Source organism: Bradysia coprophila, unplaced genomic scaffold (genome assembly GCF_014529535.1).
Source record: "Bradysia coprophila strain Holo2 unplaced genomic scaffold, BU_Bcop_v1 contig_350, whole genome shotgun sequence".
NCBI classification, from domain to species: domain Eukaryota; kingdom Metazoa; phylum Arthropoda; class Insecta; order Diptera; family Sciaridae; genus Bradysia; species Bradysia coprophila.
This window is the reverse complement of record NW_023503608.1, coordinates 1,430,249-1,450,321: the sequence shown is the minus strand read 5'-3', so window position 1 is coordinate 1,450,321 and position 20,073 is coordinate 1,430,249. Positions and strand designations below refer to the sequence as shown.

The window sequence follows — 20,073 nt, the reverse complement described above, 5'->3', positions numbered from 1 at the left end:
TGCAACACATCACTTAGAAGTTGATTAAATTTCGATAACGAACGTTATCAACACCAACTGACAACAAATTTAAAATTTCGACACTGAGATGTTCACGATGTCCTCCCTTCCATTTTTCTCAGATAATTTTGGCTTTTTATTGAAAAAAAATAATAAAATTTGTTGCAATACAACAAAAAATGATTAGAACCGTTTCACCTACATTATAACCTGAATAGTAGAAATGTAAAGAGTCGCTACATACCATTTCGTGTTGGTGGAGAAATCGAGAATTAGAGACAAGCCAAACTACTGTTACCACCTTTTAACTACCTAACAAAATAGCCTATTTCTCAAAAAGACACTTTAGACACTTTAGAATGAGGCTCGGGAAGTAATACAAATATTTAGCATTGACTTCCACTTCGGTGTAGACCGCATGCTTCCCAACATTAATCTTTTTTGTCTAGTAACTTAATAAAAAACATTTTTTAAATATTCAATTTATAGACATAGACAACCATTCATTTCTATCTTTATTGAATTCAAGTAATTATATTATATTTAGTGAAAAAGAATTGCAAAAAGAGTTGCGACAGAGTTATACGCCGAAAAAAAGAGTTGCACGAGGAAAAAGAGTAGCAAATTCAGTGCAGTCCCCCTCGGCTTTAACGTAAATTTGGCTATTTAATACGATGTTAGCTTGAACTTACCATCTATGATTGTCAACGTTGTCAATAATATATGGTATTCTGCCTGCAAAAGGGGGCTATAGGACTTGGCAATGATGAATTTTTTAATGAAATATCCACAATTCATTCAAGACTTTTTCCAACTTCACAGCTACGACATTTCATGGATATTTTACCAGAATAAAGTTATATCACCTAGAAACAGCGCAAAGAATGAAGTACTGAAACAAATTGTGGTGACTCTAGTAGCAAAATGGTTAGTAGCAAAATTTGTTGAAAGTTACAAGAGAAACAGCATGGGTGTTACAGTATTTTGTTTATCGAGGGGAGAAAATAGAAACTTCCAACAAGAGTGACGTTCGCTTGAGCTGGAATTTTCTATTTTCTCCCAGAGGTCAACTCAATGTTTAAAATGACTGCATGGTATGATTACCCGTTTTTTTGTTGTTGGAATTTATCCTAAAAGTGGAACCTTTTTAAATATACGTAGATGTAACGTAAATGTAACGGAGCCATTACTGTTGGGGTTGACGGACATAATAGCGGCCGGTTGTTTCATAATAAACTGTTGGCGAAACGAGGTGCACAGCTACAGTGTGCGAATCAGCTAATTGAAAAACAGTTACTATCATACTATCATCTGTTGCCGACAACTGCAAAAGATTTTTCTGCATTTAACATAAATGCTACTCTAAACGAAAAAAGTAATAGATTCAAAGTGTAAGGTGAAACATCTATTAGAGGTCCAGTTACTTCAGACGATATACAATAACGAAAAATTAACTTGATGCGAGTTAGGTCTAGCCAATTATCAACGAAATCAAATGAGTTGCAGCTATTTTTCATCGTAGGTATTTACCTATAGTTGAACGTCTAGTCGACATCTACTCTAAAACAAAGATTTCACATACGTAAACCAATCACTAATATCGGATCTTTTATTCCTCTTCAAACAGATCATTGACAAAAAATCCATTACTCCACTAATTTACGATTTACCATATAAGATTTAAATAGTCAAAATTCATTGCTGTTGGCGCTGTTGTTAATTGAATGTTGCCATTGCTAGTCACTGTGAAAGAGTTTCTACCATAAAACAGTGTAAGTAATTACCAAATTTAAAGTCAGACAAAGGATGTCCTGCTGATGGGAAATTAGATTTTTTTGTATTTCAAACTAAGAGTAATCCAAAGACAAGATTTTCATATCGTATCCTGTAAAAAATGGCAGTTTACGCTTCACATTTGAAAATTAATTTCAAAGCGATTGCCACCACGTTATTCTCTGATTTGTTCCATCTGTTAAACATTATATATAATGTGCGTGAGCGTGACTTATGATCAAAGTTTTGAGTCTTTGAATACAATTCATCACACTCAAGGTATTTCAGATTTTGTTTTCTTCGTATGTTATGAATCACAGGATCAAAATATTTAACGGAAATATATGTCAGGATTACGATAAGTACATCTTTTTGGCTACAACAAAAAAAAAATGGCCTTAGCAAAATTAAAATAATCCTCATCCATGTAACATCATACATCAACCGGATATGAATGAAAATTTACCTGTATTCTGTAACATTCTTTCCTGAACCACTTTCAATATTACATATACGACTTAGACTATGTCTGTAGCAATTCAAAAAGTGTATATGGTAATTTGGTAAGTATATTTGTTTATGAAAAAACGTCGCATTCGATACATCTCTTCAACGAAGATCATATCATAGAGAAACTCCTACGGTGTTGTTACTTACCTCACCATATAACCAAACACTTAAATTTGATGAGTAACTACTTATGCATGTAACCAATTTTCAATTGTATACAATCTCGAGAATCGTTTATTCATTCATACAGTCATATCCTACCTCATGTGTAATTCAAATCGAGACTGAATTATTAAGAATTTTTTTTTTCTTTGTTTTCTTCGTCTTCTCTCTCTGTCCGTCGTTTCAGTTTTTGATTACCCGTGTAAAACTCCTCGATAACTACAAGTACTATAATGTCTATACAGTTCGACGTTACACAATAGGCATATCAATACAAAACATAAGATGAACAAATTTTTTTTCTTTCTGAAAAGGTAGGTTTAAGCATAAGAACACTATTGTTATAATGAGCACATATTTATTCATCAGGGTGTTTGTTTTATTGCATTTTGTATTCATTTACATTTTCTTTTTTCATTTTGGTATTCATCACGGTGAAGATTTCTTTTTCATTTTTTTTTAAATTAAATTTTTTCCAGGTTGTATAGTCAAAAACGTGGCTATGCATAATAAATAATTGTTCAAAATATGTAAATAACTACCATGGAGCATGCATTGTCCGAATTTCCGATGGCTAAACATTCTGAATATTTTCCATAAGCCACGGACGGTTTACACATTTCGTTTTCGGTTGTATTGGAAGTATTTATATTGAACAATAAACCCAATACGGTCATAAAAATAAAATTCACAAAAAAATATGTGAGCAACCACATTAGTACATGACTTTTACGTGATCCTTTAAATATTCACACTTCATTTGAGATGGGAACGAAAAAGGTTTTTTTTTCTTTTTTGCTTGGGCCGTTCAATTATAGGCGTTTTTTTCGAAGAAATTTAAAGAATCCGAGCCACACGTGTTTTATGTAATTTTTTGTTACTTGAAATGTTTCGTATGGTTATCTAAAACCGGACCGTAATTGGAGCAATTTTAGTATGCTTATCGTTGCGGCGTGAAAAATATATGCCTGACTCAGCCAGCATTCTTGCGCCTTTCGTTTTTATGATGTGTAGAGTGCGAAAATATGCCTAACGAGTCAATTAGTTAAATATGTTTTGAAGAATGTGATTACAGTGACGGGTTATGCACTGCATAATCCATATAGAAGTCTACAGAGGGTATCATTTTCCGAGTGGTATGGAATCAGTTTTTCGTAAATTGATATTCTGTGTCCATTCTACTGCAATCATAATGGTGGTAAAAGTCATTATATCTAGTCAGGTCTCACGCTACGCGTCTTATTAATAGTAGATTACAGCAGAGCCTATGTAAATGAGTAATACATGTGTGCGATGTTTGCGGCGGGAGAGCCGAAGGCGAGCCGCCTAATTTCGTACACATGTATTACTCATTCACATAGGCTCTTCTGTACTGTTCTTTAATGTGTAGGCATCCTGTGCGTTGTATTTACATTGTCTAAGATGAAAACTACGAAACAATTTTGCATAAAAATAGCATTTCGGAACCTTTCCACTTCTAACCATTTTGCACTAAAATTTAATTTTCATTTAGTAGGCATCGGTTGTGCACGCCATTTCGGCGATATTTATTTGAATTCTTCGTTGTTGTCATTCTCAGTTTCAGTGAAAAATTTTTGATTTTGTTGTTTAAAATTGTAAATTCAGTGGTGATTTTAGTGTTTTTTTAATAGTATCGGTGGCAAGTGCACCAAAAAATAGTTGTGCCTGTGTAAATTCTAATTTATATCGTGTTTTGTGTGAAGTGCAAACATAAACAAAATCATCGCAACATTTCCGACCAGTGCATGTAAGTGATCGCGCATAGCATGTAAATCATCGAAAAGTCTAACATGTAAATTGCATTTACATTCTCATCGCAGACAATGTAAATACAACGTACAGGATGCCTACACATTAAATATGTATGAAATGTCATAGCAGTGAAGTCAGTTCATAAAAAAAGGTCGCAAATTGAAGACGAATGTACTAGAAACGTAATAGAATTGTATTGTATAAACATCTATTACGTTTGAGATTTAGTTTCAAAGCATCATTTCCCTATTCATTTCACTAAGATCGTCCGTACTTACATTATAATCAACTGTTGTTTTGGATATCATACGACTAACAAAGTTGGTACTTCCTACAGAACCATTAATTTAAAAAAATATGTTTTGTTGGATCAGCTGTTGACTTCAAAGTGAAATTTCTTACTACTTAAAAAAAATTATACAAAGACGAAGGGCAATGTCATCAAAAACTTCTTGCAATAATTTTGCAAGTGTATTGGTTTTGCCATAAATCTGTTTTATTTATCATTTTGATCAAATATCGTGTTAGTCGAGCAAGTCCAATAAAACGTACGAAAATACACATCTTTACAAGCTAACTTGAATACATTTAAACGTGCATATTTATTTAAAAAAAAAGTTAATGATTGACAAGAAGTGTAACAATCACATAGTCAAAATCATATCCACACATTTTGATAAATCAAATAGACTTTGAACATCTTTGAAAACCTAAGAGCAATCTTAGGGCAAGAAAATCTGTTCCATCATTTGTGTAACAGATCTCCTAGTGTTTGAAACAAAATCTATTACTTCAATATTTTTATCATATATTTCGTTATATAAGAGAAAACTTGCCACAACTCATTACTTATTTTAGTCATCGTTATTGATAGCAGATGATTTAGTCGTTTCTGTAAGGATGGAATTTTCGACATGGCTGTTTTGTTTGTATCCCGTTTTCGATTAACGATTTAAGAATTATACTGAAATCTGCAGATGCAGAATAGTAAGCAGTTGAACTCGTTAGAAAAGTATCTTTAGAAAAGTCTTAAAAAACGCAATCAATGGCCAGAAGCTAAGATATAATTTTGAATTTCATATTTTTTTGTTAACGCAGGTGTAGTTTCTTTTTGAATGCCTTCGAGGATACCTCTTCTTAATTCAATTCTGTAGTTTTTTTTCTTCTTCGCATCAACAAAACTCGAATGTATGAACGTTTTATGTATCAGTGCTTCTGAAAAATGTTATATTTTTTTTGTAGCTATAAAATCGTTTTCGTAAAATATCTGAACCGCCAAAGCATCTAAGAAGTATGTATGTGGCAGCATTTTATTTCATATAAAGGGTGAAACTAATCAAAGAAAAAATATTAAAACTACTTTGTAAAACTATAATAATCTTACAAAACGATCATAAATCTGCACCCACATACACACATATTACGTGTATCAAAAAGAAGGAAAGAAGGGAAAAAAATCTTTTTGGATTATATTCGTTACTCCATTCTATATGGTTGATGATATACACATAAACGTTTATAGAGAACTTGGACATAAAAAATTCTATTCACCAGAAAGGATGTCTATTATGCAATAAAAAGACGACTGAATGTATGTGGATATTGCGTTGTGTATGTCCATGAATAATGGATTCTGGGATAAGAAGGTTTCTTAATACTTTTTCCATTTTGAATTTAGAAAAAAATTGCATGAAAAGAAAAACTGCATTCATTCATTGTACCTGATATAAGTATAACTTTAGATGATTTTTTTATTCGCAACAAACCATGGCAGTACATAGAGACGATCGTTATAATAGTTTTCCTTTCACAGGAGAATATGGGTTTGAGAATAAATTTTATATTTCGAAAGTTTCACAATGAAAACTTTATATGATGTGAAATGGTGAGAAGTTTATTAAGACTTTAAAGTGACACTGAGGTGTCTGAGAAACTCATAAATGCGCTCACGGAATGTAAATGACAGTTTTAATTGAAAAGGGCCGGAAACACTCATGTTCATATTCCTTTGTTGAATATTAAACATTTTTTTCCATATTCCTGGAAAAGGACATTAAATTTTCGAACGATGGATCTGATATGGCACGAAAACATCCGCTTCGAGTGTGAAACGACAGAATTTCTAATTACAAATGTTCACTACTTTTCGAGCGACCATCAATAACGAAAGACAAATACATTCGTTTTCGAGTGTCCGTATAAGTTACCAGATGTCTTCGAGAAATTGATTTTCTTTAAGTGCAAGTAAAACACCAAATTTTGTGCTATGAACAAAAAATGTATTGAATATTGAACTGAAGGTAAGGTGTAGACTGTAGACAGTCTCTTCTTCCGTCTTGTTGTGTGATTTATTTCTACGGTAAAATTAGTAGGTGCATGTGTTGTATACTGTTGTACACCCACTTGCTTGTTTAACAACATTAATCTAAAGGAACGAATTAACAACTGATCGACGAGTCATATAGTTATAAGGTTGAAGTAGGAATCTGAGTAATGATGGTCGGATCGTCTAGTTTATAGGTTTCTCTATTAAAAAGACAAGCAACAATATGTAAAATCAAAATAAATTCTTTGGTGTAATGTAATGAGGTGAACATCTTGCAATGTAACTATCTTTTTGATAAATAAAAAACGAGCTGTTGCAATGAATGTCTCTTATATTAATATTCATGCCACTTATGTATTTAACTCAACCAAAACTCAATATAAGAAATTTTAATAAGGAAGTAATGCCATCCTTCTTAACGTACTGAGACTTCTTGGAGGTGGACATTTTTCCTTGATCTCAATAAACCGTATAAGTTTTCATATTTTTACAATTAAGTAGGTTCTCTAAACGACAGTTTAATCTCGTATCCGATTTCACTGCACCAAGCATATACCGATAACCGCACATGTAATTCATTTCCTCCTTCAACATTTACTCGAAGGAAAGGGAGTTTACCAAGCGTTTTTTTCTTTCTTTCTTGAACGTAAAAACGTCACAAACGACACCATGAGCCATAAAAATTGTCTCATTATTGATGATGTATTTTATTATAGAATATCGTTTTTTTCTCCTCGAAAAAGTCTCAAATTTCATTCAGTTTTTCAACATGTGTTTTGTTTTGTTTTGCCATTGAACATTTTACCCACTTGAACGAGTGTGAGTTTTCTTTGTATATTCTTTCGTCTTTTCTGAAATAAATTCTCTGAAGAAATTGGTTCCTTATTAAGGGTTTATGGTTTTAGTGCATTCAAGCAGTTTGTTTGCATGTTATTTTAAAAACAGCAACAAAAAAACAGAACATTTTAACGTTACGCGTTTTATTGTCAATATTTAAGTCAGTAAAGCACACAGAACGTGATTTTCTAATGCAGGAAGTTGGCAAGCAAAACATTAGTTTTCAATACTGACCGTGAAGTGGTAAACTTTTTGCAGCTTGTCGTTTTGTTTATGAATTTCTATATATGTTCTAGCCAGACTTTTAATAGTACGTGTCCACAGCATAAATTTAGTACAACTAAAGAAAAGTGATACCGTTGTGTCAGAGTTCAGATTCTAGACTTCTCAGAATTTTCTGGAATTTTAGCAATTAAAATTCCATAAAACAAACTGGTCGATACCAGAATCTTATAAAAAATTCCAAACTTCCAAATTGGTCGGTGTTATGCGAAAAGAAGCATGTCAAAGATACAGAGTGTAAACTGTGAGTCCTGTGATATTACTGCTGATAGTGAACGTAATAGTTAGTTGTTCATAAATTGAAATATCTGTTAATCTGTCCGTTTTAATTCTTCTTTTGATTGACTCATATTAAAGCAAAACGTTGAAAGTCTCGTACAATCCATCGATCACTTTATTTAGCAATGCTAATAACATTTGAAGGACTAGAACTAAATTTTGGATTATTGCGATAATCTAAACCCATTTTAATGTATTGGATTGAATCAAGGAAAAAACAGAGATACGATGAAAATGGTCAAACTACTCCTATTTATAGACATACTGATATAGATTAATGGAATGACTGAGAAACCCTTGACACCAGATCAGTATAGCGGCTATGGACCCTTACTTAGACAAAATTAGACAAAATGGCAAAAGTTCTTGAATGGAGTTGTCATTAGCTTTCATTATCTATGTATGAAACTGCTTTGTATTAAACGGACCTTTAAACAACCCACTTTTCCGACCATATCCCCGAACCCACTCTTCCAAATGCAGCTTTCCTTTGTGGTAGTATTCAAAAAAGTGGTCCAGCTTTTTCCAGAATATTTCCTTGCCATGTTTTTCTATACCTAATAATATTGAATTATTATGGAAGGTCCTTTCATCCCTAAAACGGGATGTCTTTTTTGAAGATACCTATCATACGGCCCTCTACTAAATATTTATTTGAGTGCAAACAAATTGAGTGTATTAGCAGCTGCGAACTTTCGGCAATGGATTTCTAAAACTGTGATTGAATACCCAGAGTTGGAGTGATGATTGGGTTTTTTTTAAAAATTAATTTGTCCCATTAATTCGAATATTTATTAAGCCTTCACAGGTCATTTTATCTGAGTGGCCTTTTAGAGTACATGCCAAAAATTGTTTAATTTATTCACAAATCGGTTATTGTATTTGAATCAAGATTTTCAAGCGCTCTGGTCCATGGGCAGGATTTTCAGGGCGGGCTTAAAGTTGGAAAAATAATTTTTTTGTGCGAAAATTTAAGAAAAATCCGTTTTTACATATTTTAGAGCAAGCTCAGCCTGTCCACAAGCACACCACAACACATACTCATATGGTTCTAGCTCTAATGGTCCGTTGCCGAAGCGTAACGTTAAAAATATGGAATGTCTTATAATCAATTGACTGTAGATATTTACGTATTGCTCGATACCATCTAAAATTAATTCAGAATTAGAAATAAGACTCAGTGCCATCCTTTTTTTAACTTTTTTATTTTTAAATTTCATAATAATGAGAATAATAATATGCTTGAATAACAAATATATATGTGAGACGAGACACCCTTCCAAAAAAAACTGTTTCTTCACACTTTCTTACAGTTGGTGACAAGGAAGTGGTGTCCGAATGGTTAAATAAATCATTTCAAAATATATATGACAAAATAAAGTTAAAAATTTAATTTCCATTTAAGAATTTCAAAGAATACAAATTTTGTTCAATTAATTCTGATAGGCCGTGGTCTCCGAAATAAATAAATAAATTACGGCCCATTATAATTAACAAACGGCTGGCATTCGGTTGTTCTGTTTATGAAAACAACACTTTAAATTTCAGGGTGTGTGAATATTAATGTACGAAATATGTCAGGTGGAAACACTTTATATTTAGCAGTGCTCTTTGAGTGAACGATTTTTTTTTTTCGTTTGTTCGATGAACACAAACAGTAAAAGCTTTGAATTTAAATAATTTAGCACCTGGTGCGTTAAGCAATTGTTTCGCGTCGGCCCTAACTTGTAAATAGAGAATGAAAAGTTTGACAAATTTCAACAAACTGATAGGATTATCTTGAGAATCACGTTGCTGATGAAATGAAAGAGGGATAAACGAATAGGTATAGGTGGGTTGAGGTAATTTCGTTTTCAGGCCTTTGCACAAATTTCTGAATTTTCTCGTAATTTAGGCCCTCAGAATGAAAAGTTGTACACGCATCTGTTGTAGACGGTTGATTTTAGGCACTTTCGCTTGTCGCCCTCACTTCGTTCGGGCTGCAACTCTCGAAATTGCCTAAAATCTACCGTCCATCACAGATGTAAAATGACAATTTAATCCACTTTTTTATGTATAATTAACCCTGGGCCATTTTGCGACTATTTACTTAATTCTTACCGGCCGTAAAGACGATAAACTTTCTTTACATGTGGCGATTTTAGAGTATTAATATTAATACAAAAGATGAACTAACATCGGCCAGGATAACAATCATCGCTTAACACACAATTTTTGTGCTCATCGCTTTCACTGTTTACTTTAACTTTTTAGAAACGACAAACATATCACCATTTTAACATTGGATCTGTTACTTTTTTTGTTCAAAATATCACTACATACGAAAACATTTCATTGCCGAAGGTAACAGACGATCATGATTTTACCGTTTCTAAAAAGTAAAAAGTGTATCCAAATTTTGTGTGTGTACTGTACGGTGTTGATACTGGGAGATTAAAACAAGTACATAACACCAACGATCATAAATGCACTTTTAAGGTCACTTATTATCCTTTGAATTTAACATTTAACATTGTTTTTAATTTAATGAACATATTCGACAGTGGTGCGTTGGATTCTGGTAATATTTTTCATCTTTTTTAATGAAAATATTTTACGATACCGTTCAGACCATTGAAAGTGGCAATGTTATTCCTTTCTTTTCTTAACGAATTGAATTATAACAATCGAAAGTTTTTTTGGACGGAAATTCCTTATTTTAAAAATTAACAAGACAAGGAGATTTTCCCCCTACTTATAGATGGCGTTGGAACTGAATGGAATGATATTTTTTCATCGCATTGAACGTAATTGTTTTACAAAGATAAAGATTGAACAAAACATAGTGGAAATCGGAAGATAATTCCACACTTCAACAAAGGAAAATTATTAAGTGAAACGAAATTTACACGAAGCAAAACTAGAACATCCCGATACTGTCACAGTTCGACTCGAAATTGTGGGGTAATTTTGATATTACCTAGAATATTTTCATACACCGAGCCAAATAATGCTCTTTTCGCACAAAAGTTGGGATCAAAATTAACGGAAAACGATTAGGCCTTCATTGCATATCAATGGACTTCACGGTAAATGTTACGATGTTAACCTTTCACAGACGACAAACATAATAAATTATCGTCTCTGTTCACCATTTTATCTTTTATCATTTCTAAACGCAAAATCTTCGACTCGGATCAGTTTTAACATTCATTTCGCTTCCAGACCAATACCATAAGAGTGATTTTTTCAAAACCAGTTAATTTCACCTTCATTTTTCTTATGATTCACTAACACTGTTTTTTTAAAAGCTTCAACATTATTATTGTTGGAATTGTAATAAAAGATGAAGTCAATATGTACTATAAGTTTAAGAAACGTTAAAATAATTAGTGAATTATAAGAAAAATAAAATTGGGCTTTAAAAAGACAACTCACACCGTCAACGGGTTTTTGGCTCACTGCTGACATTTCCAACCAACGATTACTTACATGTAGCACAAAGAGACGTTATCGGTACTTAATCCAAGACGCAATCTAATAAACGATTCAAGCAGATGCCATTATTGTGGACAACAGCCTGATGAAGCGAATTATTTGTGTTGCGATTGAGTTTCGAACCCACAACTGGCAAGTCAATAATTCAATGTGTAGTCTCGACTTACACATTGCGCTATTGAGTTGTTCAACCGCTTAACGGCATAACGTTATTGTTTCGTTCACTGACGTTACAAAAACTTATAAAATTAAAATGCAACGTTATCGTCAGAACCAAAAATGGAAAGTTACCTCCCGTAACGGTACCGAGGTTGTACGAGGTCTTTATGTAAAAACTACTGTATCAACATACTGAACGATTTTTAGAAATAAAATTGTAACGTCATAGAGGGCTTGCATAACGTGCTTGTAGCGTTACGAATTTTAACGGAAATACAAAAAATCCATACAATAACGTTACAACTTGTATAAAGTTATAACGTTAAGGATGACTGTTTAACTGATTTTGATAAATCTCTCTTCAATGACCCGATGTAAAAATTAATGTTAAAGTGTGTCGTCGATAATACGTGAGATGGCCGTCAATGAAAGGTTAATCAACCACCAATTACTATTATTATAACATTATAGTGTACAGCTTGTAGAAATTGAACGTAAATATTTCTGTATTTGATTTTGTGTATAATAATTCGTATAAAAATGACTAAAGTTCAAAGTTTGAATAATTTTTTTTTTTTCGGAAAAGAAGAAGAAATTCGATTATACATTTTCACTTTAGACTAGAAAGTTAGCTAATATGAGTAAATTGAGTTAAAGCGTTTCATTTTTTTCCATTTTTTTGTGTATTTTTTTTTTTCTTCGATCAATCATATCAAAATCTAAAAAGTAAGGTAAAATACGATAATATTTACAAAAAAATGTAATTCTGAAAAAAGAGTCAGACGATTCTTATTAGTTGCAACGGCAAAACGTTTTAATATTATTGTGTTCGTTTAAGAATTTTCCATTGTGCTAGATATTCACACAAATTCACCGTGAACATTAACTTGACAGAATTTTGTTATTTATTACCATTTTACCTGGTCATTCCCTCACAAATTCTTCAGTAACGTAAGTTGAATAGGATCTTCCTTAGGAATTCCTAAAATAGTCTAAAAGTCTCTCAAATTTGCCCTAGATTTCCTAAACCTAAAATTCAATTTCATTTTTGTGTAATCTTCATAAAATTACTTAAAAGTATCTCAACTCAGTACCCACAAAGAAGTATGAATGGTGAAGTAGATGGTAGCCGGTCTAGCTGCCTAAATACTATAACAAACATTTAATTTTAACTATCGCGTTCCCTTTTTGCGGAGAAATATTTTAAAGGGTAAAATCTAACAAACGTTTGAGCAACTCACGTCTCCGAATAATGGGTCAACTCATATTGTCTTCTTTGATATGGAATCAGCATATCTATGTGCCTAATTTTCAATCATCATCATCTTGTCCTACTTCGCGGGGGAGCGTAGGGCACCAACAAAATATCGTTAGCGAACACGATTCTTCGCCAAGGCTTTGACTTCATTCCAGGTTTTTCCTTGGTTGCTGGATCGTCCTTTTCCACGTAATTTTTGGACGTCCTCTCTTTCTGTTCCAATCTAGCGCAGCTTTTGCTATGTCGTCGCTGGATCTACGTAGAGTGTGTCCGATCTAGATCCATTTTCTTCTCCTAATCATCGTTGCCATATATCTTCAACTTCGCCGATATTCCACAAATTTTCGTTCGAGATAACGTTCGGCCAAAGTATTCTCAAAATGGGTCTTACTTTTCAAACTTACAGTGGTCTAAATGACCATCAAAAATTGTGTTTTCCCAGTCATGTAGAAAATTATAGCTTCATTCAAAAGATTGATTTAAAATCTTTTACTTCATTACTCTGAACATGCGTTTGCTATTATATAAGACCGCATTAGTCAGAGGTTGTGGTTTATTCTTTAGGTCGTTATCAATAACAGATGATTGAGGTAAAAAACAGGTGCAGACAGATTTCTAGAGCACTGTGCTGGCCGGCAACATACTATTACCTGCGATTTCTTCTACTAGCTTCAAAAGTTACATTCGGTACGCCTATGTTGTATGATTGATTTTAGATCATTTTGCATTTATCCCTCGTTCTGTTCGTGCTAAATCTTTGTTGTTGAGTTCGCTCGGGTTGTGGGGACCAACAAAATTCGAATTTTATGCTCGAATATCAATTTTCGTCGATTTGTAAAGTCAGACGACTTTAGTCTTAGCCGACCTGTTCATCCGGCCAATAAATAAAATCGATTGGAAAAATGGATTTTCTTTTTCAAGAAAAACCTTAAATTTACTCCAAATTCTCAGTACGTACATCCTAAAAATATGCCCGGAAACATTCCACAGTTGAGGAAAATCCTTAAAGATCGACAAAGAAAATCCTCTTAATTTTCAAGAGAATTTCTCAGATGATTTTTAATCTCCCTTCTCACCCCGAAGGGGTGCTATTTTTCAATATAGTCCCATTTAGTCTAAGACTCATCTAAAATCCTAACCATCCTTTAAATAACTAAGAACATGTCTCACGATTGTTTGGCGTTGCAACTAACAAAAACCAGCGAGGTGAAATAAATTTTTGTTTTAAATTTCCTTATTTAATGCTTTGGCAACGCTATAATATTGCTTTAACGATGCAATCGATGTGTTGAATCAAAAAAACAAGTTAGATAATCACTTCACAAGCACATCAATCACCGTCTTTTGTGTGTATGTGTTTTGTTTCCACACAGTTGGAAAAATAGAAATTAGGATGCTTCATATTCAAGTCTCATATTGTGCTAAGAATTAAACTCTTAAAAATTTCAATAAGACAACACCCTCACGTGTGTACGAATTATGGTATCCTCGGTTTCGTGTATAGTATAGGATTTCTTTAAGGCTGAATCACTTTGATTCGGCGGTCGATTTCAGAACGGCACATCGGACATAATTGAACATCGTTGTGGCAGTTCAGGCAGCAACACATGTGACCACACGGCAAAAATATGATCTGGCACTGCAAAGAGGAAAAAATTATGTTTTAGGAACGGAGAAAGTAAAAAGTATGTTGGTGCCAGGTGTCTTCCAACACCAAATGAATTCAATTCCGAAGTGGCTTATCACAACCAAAAAAACTTACCGAATTTTCCATGCAAATGACGCACTCCGCCAATAGTTCCCCTTTCTGCATATCATCCTTAGCAATCGTTGGTTGTTGAACATCAACATCAGCAACACTATCCGATTGCTTAATTGAAGAGCTTGCAGTGACCGGTCGATCCATGTCCAGAAACTGTTTGATAGATAACAGTATGTTCGATCGATCGATTGCTTTCGAAATTCCAGCCGAACTCAAGTCATCGTCCGTAATGCTAGCCAGGTCTTTTCCCTTAGTGTGCCAAATTTTCGATAAGAAAGGCAAACAGTGAACCACACCATTTACAAGGAAATTGTAACCGAGCGCAGGATCAACACTATTTGCAGATACGGACAAATCGGCTGGCCTTGAGTCGATAAGCTTCTGGTATTGCAGAAGCCAGAAATCTTCTTGTTGAAATTTGTTTTGCTGTTCAATGTCGATCAGAGTGTCGAAGAGCTACATTAGGATGAAGTTATTAGTAACATATCAGGTAATAGGTATGAAATAAGCCGATAGCCATACCTGTTTTCGTCGACTCTCTTGCTGTTCCATTAAATCGATCAAAATGCAGGTCAAATTCAGCCGTTGACTAGATTGCTCGTTCTGCAAATGCAGTTAATTGAAAAAAAAGTTTGTGATGAGCACAACCTCCCAAAAATACAATTCTGGTGGACGAATCAACTCACCAATTGTTCATCCGCAGTCAATTTCTTGCGTTCGATTTCGTAACAAGTCATTGCGGCTAACTGTGACTCCACAATACGCATCTGTTCCATCAAGCCCCACGTTCTCGCATCATTCCCAGCTATCAGCGTGACTACGGCACTCTTCTGCAAGTCTTCGTCTTGCATTATCTTTATCACAACTTCAGTCCGGTCTCGATCGTTGTTCGCGAACATATTGCTGAGCAACAGATTTGTTTCGTGTTCATTGTTCAGTATATTCCGAGTGGTAATGTCTCGCTGATCCTGGTAATTTTCGATTTTCTTGGCCTCGGCTGCCAGAATGTTGGACATTGCGGATAGAACCTCTTGTTTACGCAGATCATCGTGTTGAATGTGAAGCTGTTCGAGTAAAATTTGCTGTTCTCGGTGCTCCAGTTCCAGCAACGTTGGATCGGGCTCATTTTTGAGATTGAGAAGATTTTCCACGACAAGGCTGGCATTTCTTTCGGCTGGAAAGGAAAACGAATTTTAGTTGATTCGTCGATGTTATAGCGACTTCGCTCACCTTCCAATATATCGTCGATCAGTTTATTTCGTTGTGAATCCTTTTCCTGCTGCAATTTGTTAACTAGATCATCGTTTTGATTTTGCTGCTGTAACAGCTGTTCCAAAAACTGAGACAAATGGACGAAGTCGATTAATTTTCCGTCTACGGTAACAGTTCATGTACACTAACCTCTTGATTTCGCTTCTGTTGCTTCAAATACAACTGGGCCTCCAGTTGAGAGTTTGTTTCTAGCTGTTCGTGTTCTATAAACTGTAAGTTAAAGTACGATAAGTCCACTGTGCAACAAGAGCACCATCTCACAAATGTGTCAAACCTTTTGATTAGCAAATTTCGTATATTCAAACTTAGTATCATTCACAGCACCAAATTCCTCTGAAACCAAAACCGGTGAATCCTGCCACGGTATCCTCTGCGGTTGTGCATTCATATCCACTTCGCCCGTGGTTAGAAAATTTAAAATTTGCAATGTTCCTAGTTCCAATACATTTGCCGGCGGATGGGTAATTATTTCATTGGACAGCACTATATCGACAAGACTATCACAGGTGGCCAGTTCGTTCGGTAGAGTGAATAATTTCGGATTGGCTGCAATATTCAGAATCCGAAGGTGTGACATGCAATTGATTGGATTGATTTCGGTGAGATTGTTGTGCGACACGTCGAGTAATTCCAAGTTTCTCATGCGGTTAATGCTCGACGGAAGTGACTCAAGTTGATTGTGGGAAACCATCAGTTCCTGAAAATGGGTAATGGATCGTAATATCGAGAGAAACTTAATGGTTGTGAAGTAATGTTACACGCAGGTTCTGCAGAACAGAAAGGTTCTCCGGTAATTTTCGTAAATTGTTCCATCTCAAATCGAGTATCTGCAACAACGTCAAGTCTCCCAATAGACCACCACCGTTCAGCGTTCGCAATTTATTTCGATTCAGCAGTAGTTTCTCTTTTCGTAACACTCTACACATAACAAACACTCCCGATGGCACATCTTTCAGCTGACAATCGGAAAGATCGAATTCAGGTTCGGGAGTTTCCTTTGCCTATAAAAAACACACGAAAAGTTGCCGTCCAAACTGCCAATCGTAAGATATTTCAACCCAGTCTCACCAAACACAATTTCTTTTCCAATCTAGCCTTGTAGTTGATGTCCGCATCGGGATACTGATTGGTCATTGTTGATTGTGATTCGGCCGTAATGACTAGATCGTTTGATTGATCTGAATCATTTTTTCGGGATATCTGGCAACCCATCCATACAGTACAAGAATTGATTGTGAGTGAAATGTCGACAAAATTATTAAATTCCAAAATTAGTTCTGCACGACAATAAAAGCAACAAGAATAACAACGATGTTAATGTAACAAGCACAATTTACGTTCTTTTGCGTACTTACCCAAAATCAATATCTCGACAATTATTCTCGATTATTTTATCATAGAAATCGATCTATATACCGACAACGAGCCGAGTTTGATTGCTGCTATTAAATTTTCAATTTTATTTTATTTCACTTAGCTGCATCAATTATTTCATATCTTATCAACAATTAATACCAAGAGAAAAGATTGCACAGTATTATGAGTTTGCGAATCTTTGACAGACTTGGATGACAGAGCCCCTTTATTGATAAGTACCTTCTGGGTTTACAATGGTAAAATTAACCCGTTGCGTTTAGTTCCGAATAATAACGTCAGATGACGCAAGAACATTGACGTTTTTCAATCTCTATCAATGAACTTTAATTTGTTTATTGCACTGTTTAGCATTACAATTGGGGTGTGTTTGTGTGAAACAAAAATAGCTTTTGTTTGGGCTCAATCAAAGAGACTTCATTCAATCATGTCCGATTGATGCATTTCAATCGCAAGTGCACAATCGAACCGAGTGCAAGTTTGATTTGCCGTGAAAAAACGTTATTTAAGATATTACCATAATATCCATCCAATTTCGCCGACATATCGCCAACAAAGGAGCAACAATGACTACACTGGAACTTGCCGCAGAATCATATTTTTCGTCAATAAATCCAATTGCTGCGAAAATAAAAGCCGACATCGATGAAATATCATCGAACTACGAGCACCTCTGGTATGAATTTAAGCCTCAAGAACGAAACGATGTAATTAACGAACAACTCATAAAACCCGACTTAATACTCAAGTATATTGAGTGTACGCCATCATCGGTAAAATCCCGATCACCAGACCATGGTACCCCTTCGAAGGGTTATCTATATGATGGACGAAATCTGTCTACTTTTGCAAAGATCAAAACCGGATTGAAGAAGAACCACGACGATGTCAGTGGCGTTAGTGTAAGAGACGAACATTCGGCACCGTTCTCGATGAAAACAAAGAGTCAAATCAATTTGAATATATTTGGTTTGGCGGATCAAGATGTGGTCGACGGTCCAGAGAGAAAACATCAAATTTCAAAAATGAAACTACCACCACCCCCACCGCCCAATGTCAATAAACGAAATTCCAGCAATGACTGCGAAGCAACTTCCATTCAGCAGATCAATGTTGCATTTGGTGATAGCTGTAACCTGACGAACAAGAACTTTTTGTCCAAATTTATGAACTTCAATGGATCAACGGGCTCGGCGGGCAAGACGAGTCAAGAGAGTGAATATCAATTCGTGAGCAGCATGGAACCATCTAATTCATTGACATCGGAAGAGGACAACAATGTGGAGGAGTTTAGTACTTTGCTGAAGGCATCAGAACTGAAGAAAACCTATGACTTCCTGCAAAATTGGTAGAATATATTGGTAAATTGGTTGCAAAAGAACTAAAAAAGAGCACTGTAACATTGACACCGGTTTTTAGATACTAGTCCTAAGTCAAACTGTAACATTATTCGCCTTTCACAGTCATCTGTTATCGACAAAGACGACAAAAAATAGCTCTTGCTAATGTGATTTTATAGTAGTAAAATGATGCAAAAGATTTTGCTTCAGACTGTTGAAAATGCTTAGATCAAAGGAAGTAACAGACTCGATAGAATTATAAAGAATTATACTGGTAATTGCTGTCTGTGAAAGGTTTATTAACGTCGTCGACTACTTTTTTTTTGAACTGGAATTGATATTTTATAAGTTTTTTCGTTAATAGTATATATTAAACACATTGATTTGTCATAAACGCAATGTATCCCCGACAAAGTGATTGGTTTGCATTTACGAAGAACAACAACATTTGTTATCTGAACATATGAAGTAGAAGACTTTACATCAAACACTAGGAGATACTTTCAACAAATGATGTAACAGGATTAACGACACAAATAAGCACCGGCCTATGTATAGTCTGTGATACTATTTGCTAAATATTATGGAAAAACTATTTGAAGATAAAGCAACAGACTCGATACACTACACCGATGATACGCTTATGCTTCAGACACTTTCTAAAACAGAGGTCGGAGGTAAAGCCGAAGTCAATAAACACAAGAAAACGAGGCTTCTCACTTTTATCCCGAGCTATGTAATGGATTTTACATGTTACATGCGTCGAAAACCGTACTTTTCATGTTTTTAGCACGTCTTTCGACGCCCTCAGCATGTAAAATCCATTACATAACTCATTTACTAAAAATGAAAAGTCTCGTTTTCATGTGTTTATTGACCTCGGCTTCGCCTCGGATCAACAAAAATCACACGAAAATTCTACTTTCATCTTTTTATCCCTAAGTCAAGTAAAGTCATGCTTTTGAAACCTAAACCAATTTCTTGTTTTCCCTAGGTATGTTTATTATGCCACTTTCGACCGTAGGGTCAAAAATTCGTACCTTTCATGTTTCATACACTACTTTCGATCTCCATTCTATAACTCGGGATAAAAAGATGAAAAGTCTCGTATACGATTGTGACAAACGGTTTGATTATTGGCCTCGGCTACGCCTCCGATCAACAAAATTCACACGAGCCTTTACTTTTCATCTTTTTATACCTAGTTATGTAAAAGACATAGTTGTGTTTTCGATGTATGTAAGTACTCTCTTTCTGTCAGGACCCAACTGGTTACCTTACCAATAGGATCCTGTGAAATGTAGGAGTGGGCGCCAAGTGAAGAGAAGGCGCTTTATTAAAAGGAATATAGCAGATTCAATTAAATTACTAAAGACGCACTTATGACCTTCCAAGTCGCCTCATATGGTGAGTCCGATCCTGTCTTCTGTGTAAGGATTAGGCCTGTTCATTTTAAAGAAATAGTCTCAAATTCATCTGACATGGTGTT

General features: G+C 34.7%; 2 protein-coding genes and 1 long non-coding RNA gene across 4 annotated transcripts; 2 read left to right on the top strand and 1 right to left on the bottom strand.

Annotated features, from left to right (window-relative positions):
• Positions 1-45: 45 nt before the first annotated feature.
• Positions 46-13,968, top strand: LOC119080121. The gene is made up of 4 exons (XR_005088274.1): positions 46-293; positions 6,942-6,944; positions 12,473-12,478; positions 13,957-13,968. It is a non-coding gene; the product is annotated as an uncharacterized LOC119080121 (long non-coding RNA).
• On the bottom strand, positions 9,142-17,449 carry LOC119080006 (E3 ubiquitin-protein ligase LRSAM1-like). 2 transcript variants are annotated; one of them, XM_037188179.1, is made up of 10 exons: positions 17,226-17,449; positions 16,939-17,147; positions 16,629-16,871; positions 16,145-16,567; positions 16,000-16,080; positions 15,829-15,937; positions 15,285-15,772; positions 15,121-15,201; positions 14,599-15,054; positions 9,142-14,475 (listed from the first exon to the last, which is right to left on the bottom strand). In XM_037188179.1, the coding sequence occupies exons 2-10, from the start codon at positions 17,080-17,082 to the stop codon at positions 14,353-14,355; spliced, it is 2,148 nt and encodes a 715-aa protein (XP_037044074.1). In that variant the 5' UTR covers positions 17,083-17,147; positions 17,226-17,449; the 3' UTR covers positions 9,142-14,352. The 2 variants fall into 2 exon arrangements, with proteins under 2 accessions (XP_037044074.1, XP_037044075.1); XM_037188180.1 differs by having other exon boundaries at positions 16,939-17,070.
• A 136-nt stretch (positions 17,450-17,585) lies between these two features.
• Positions 17,586-18,997, top strand: LOC119080080. The gene has a single exon (XM_037188300.1). It carries the CDS (start codon positions 17,811-17,813, stop codon positions 18,594-18,596), a length of 786 nt encoding a protein of 261 aa, XP_037044195.1. The 5' UTR covers positions 17,586-17,810; the 3' UTR covers positions 18,597-18,997.
• The last annotated feature ends 1,076 nt before the right edge of the window (positions 18,998-20,073 follow it).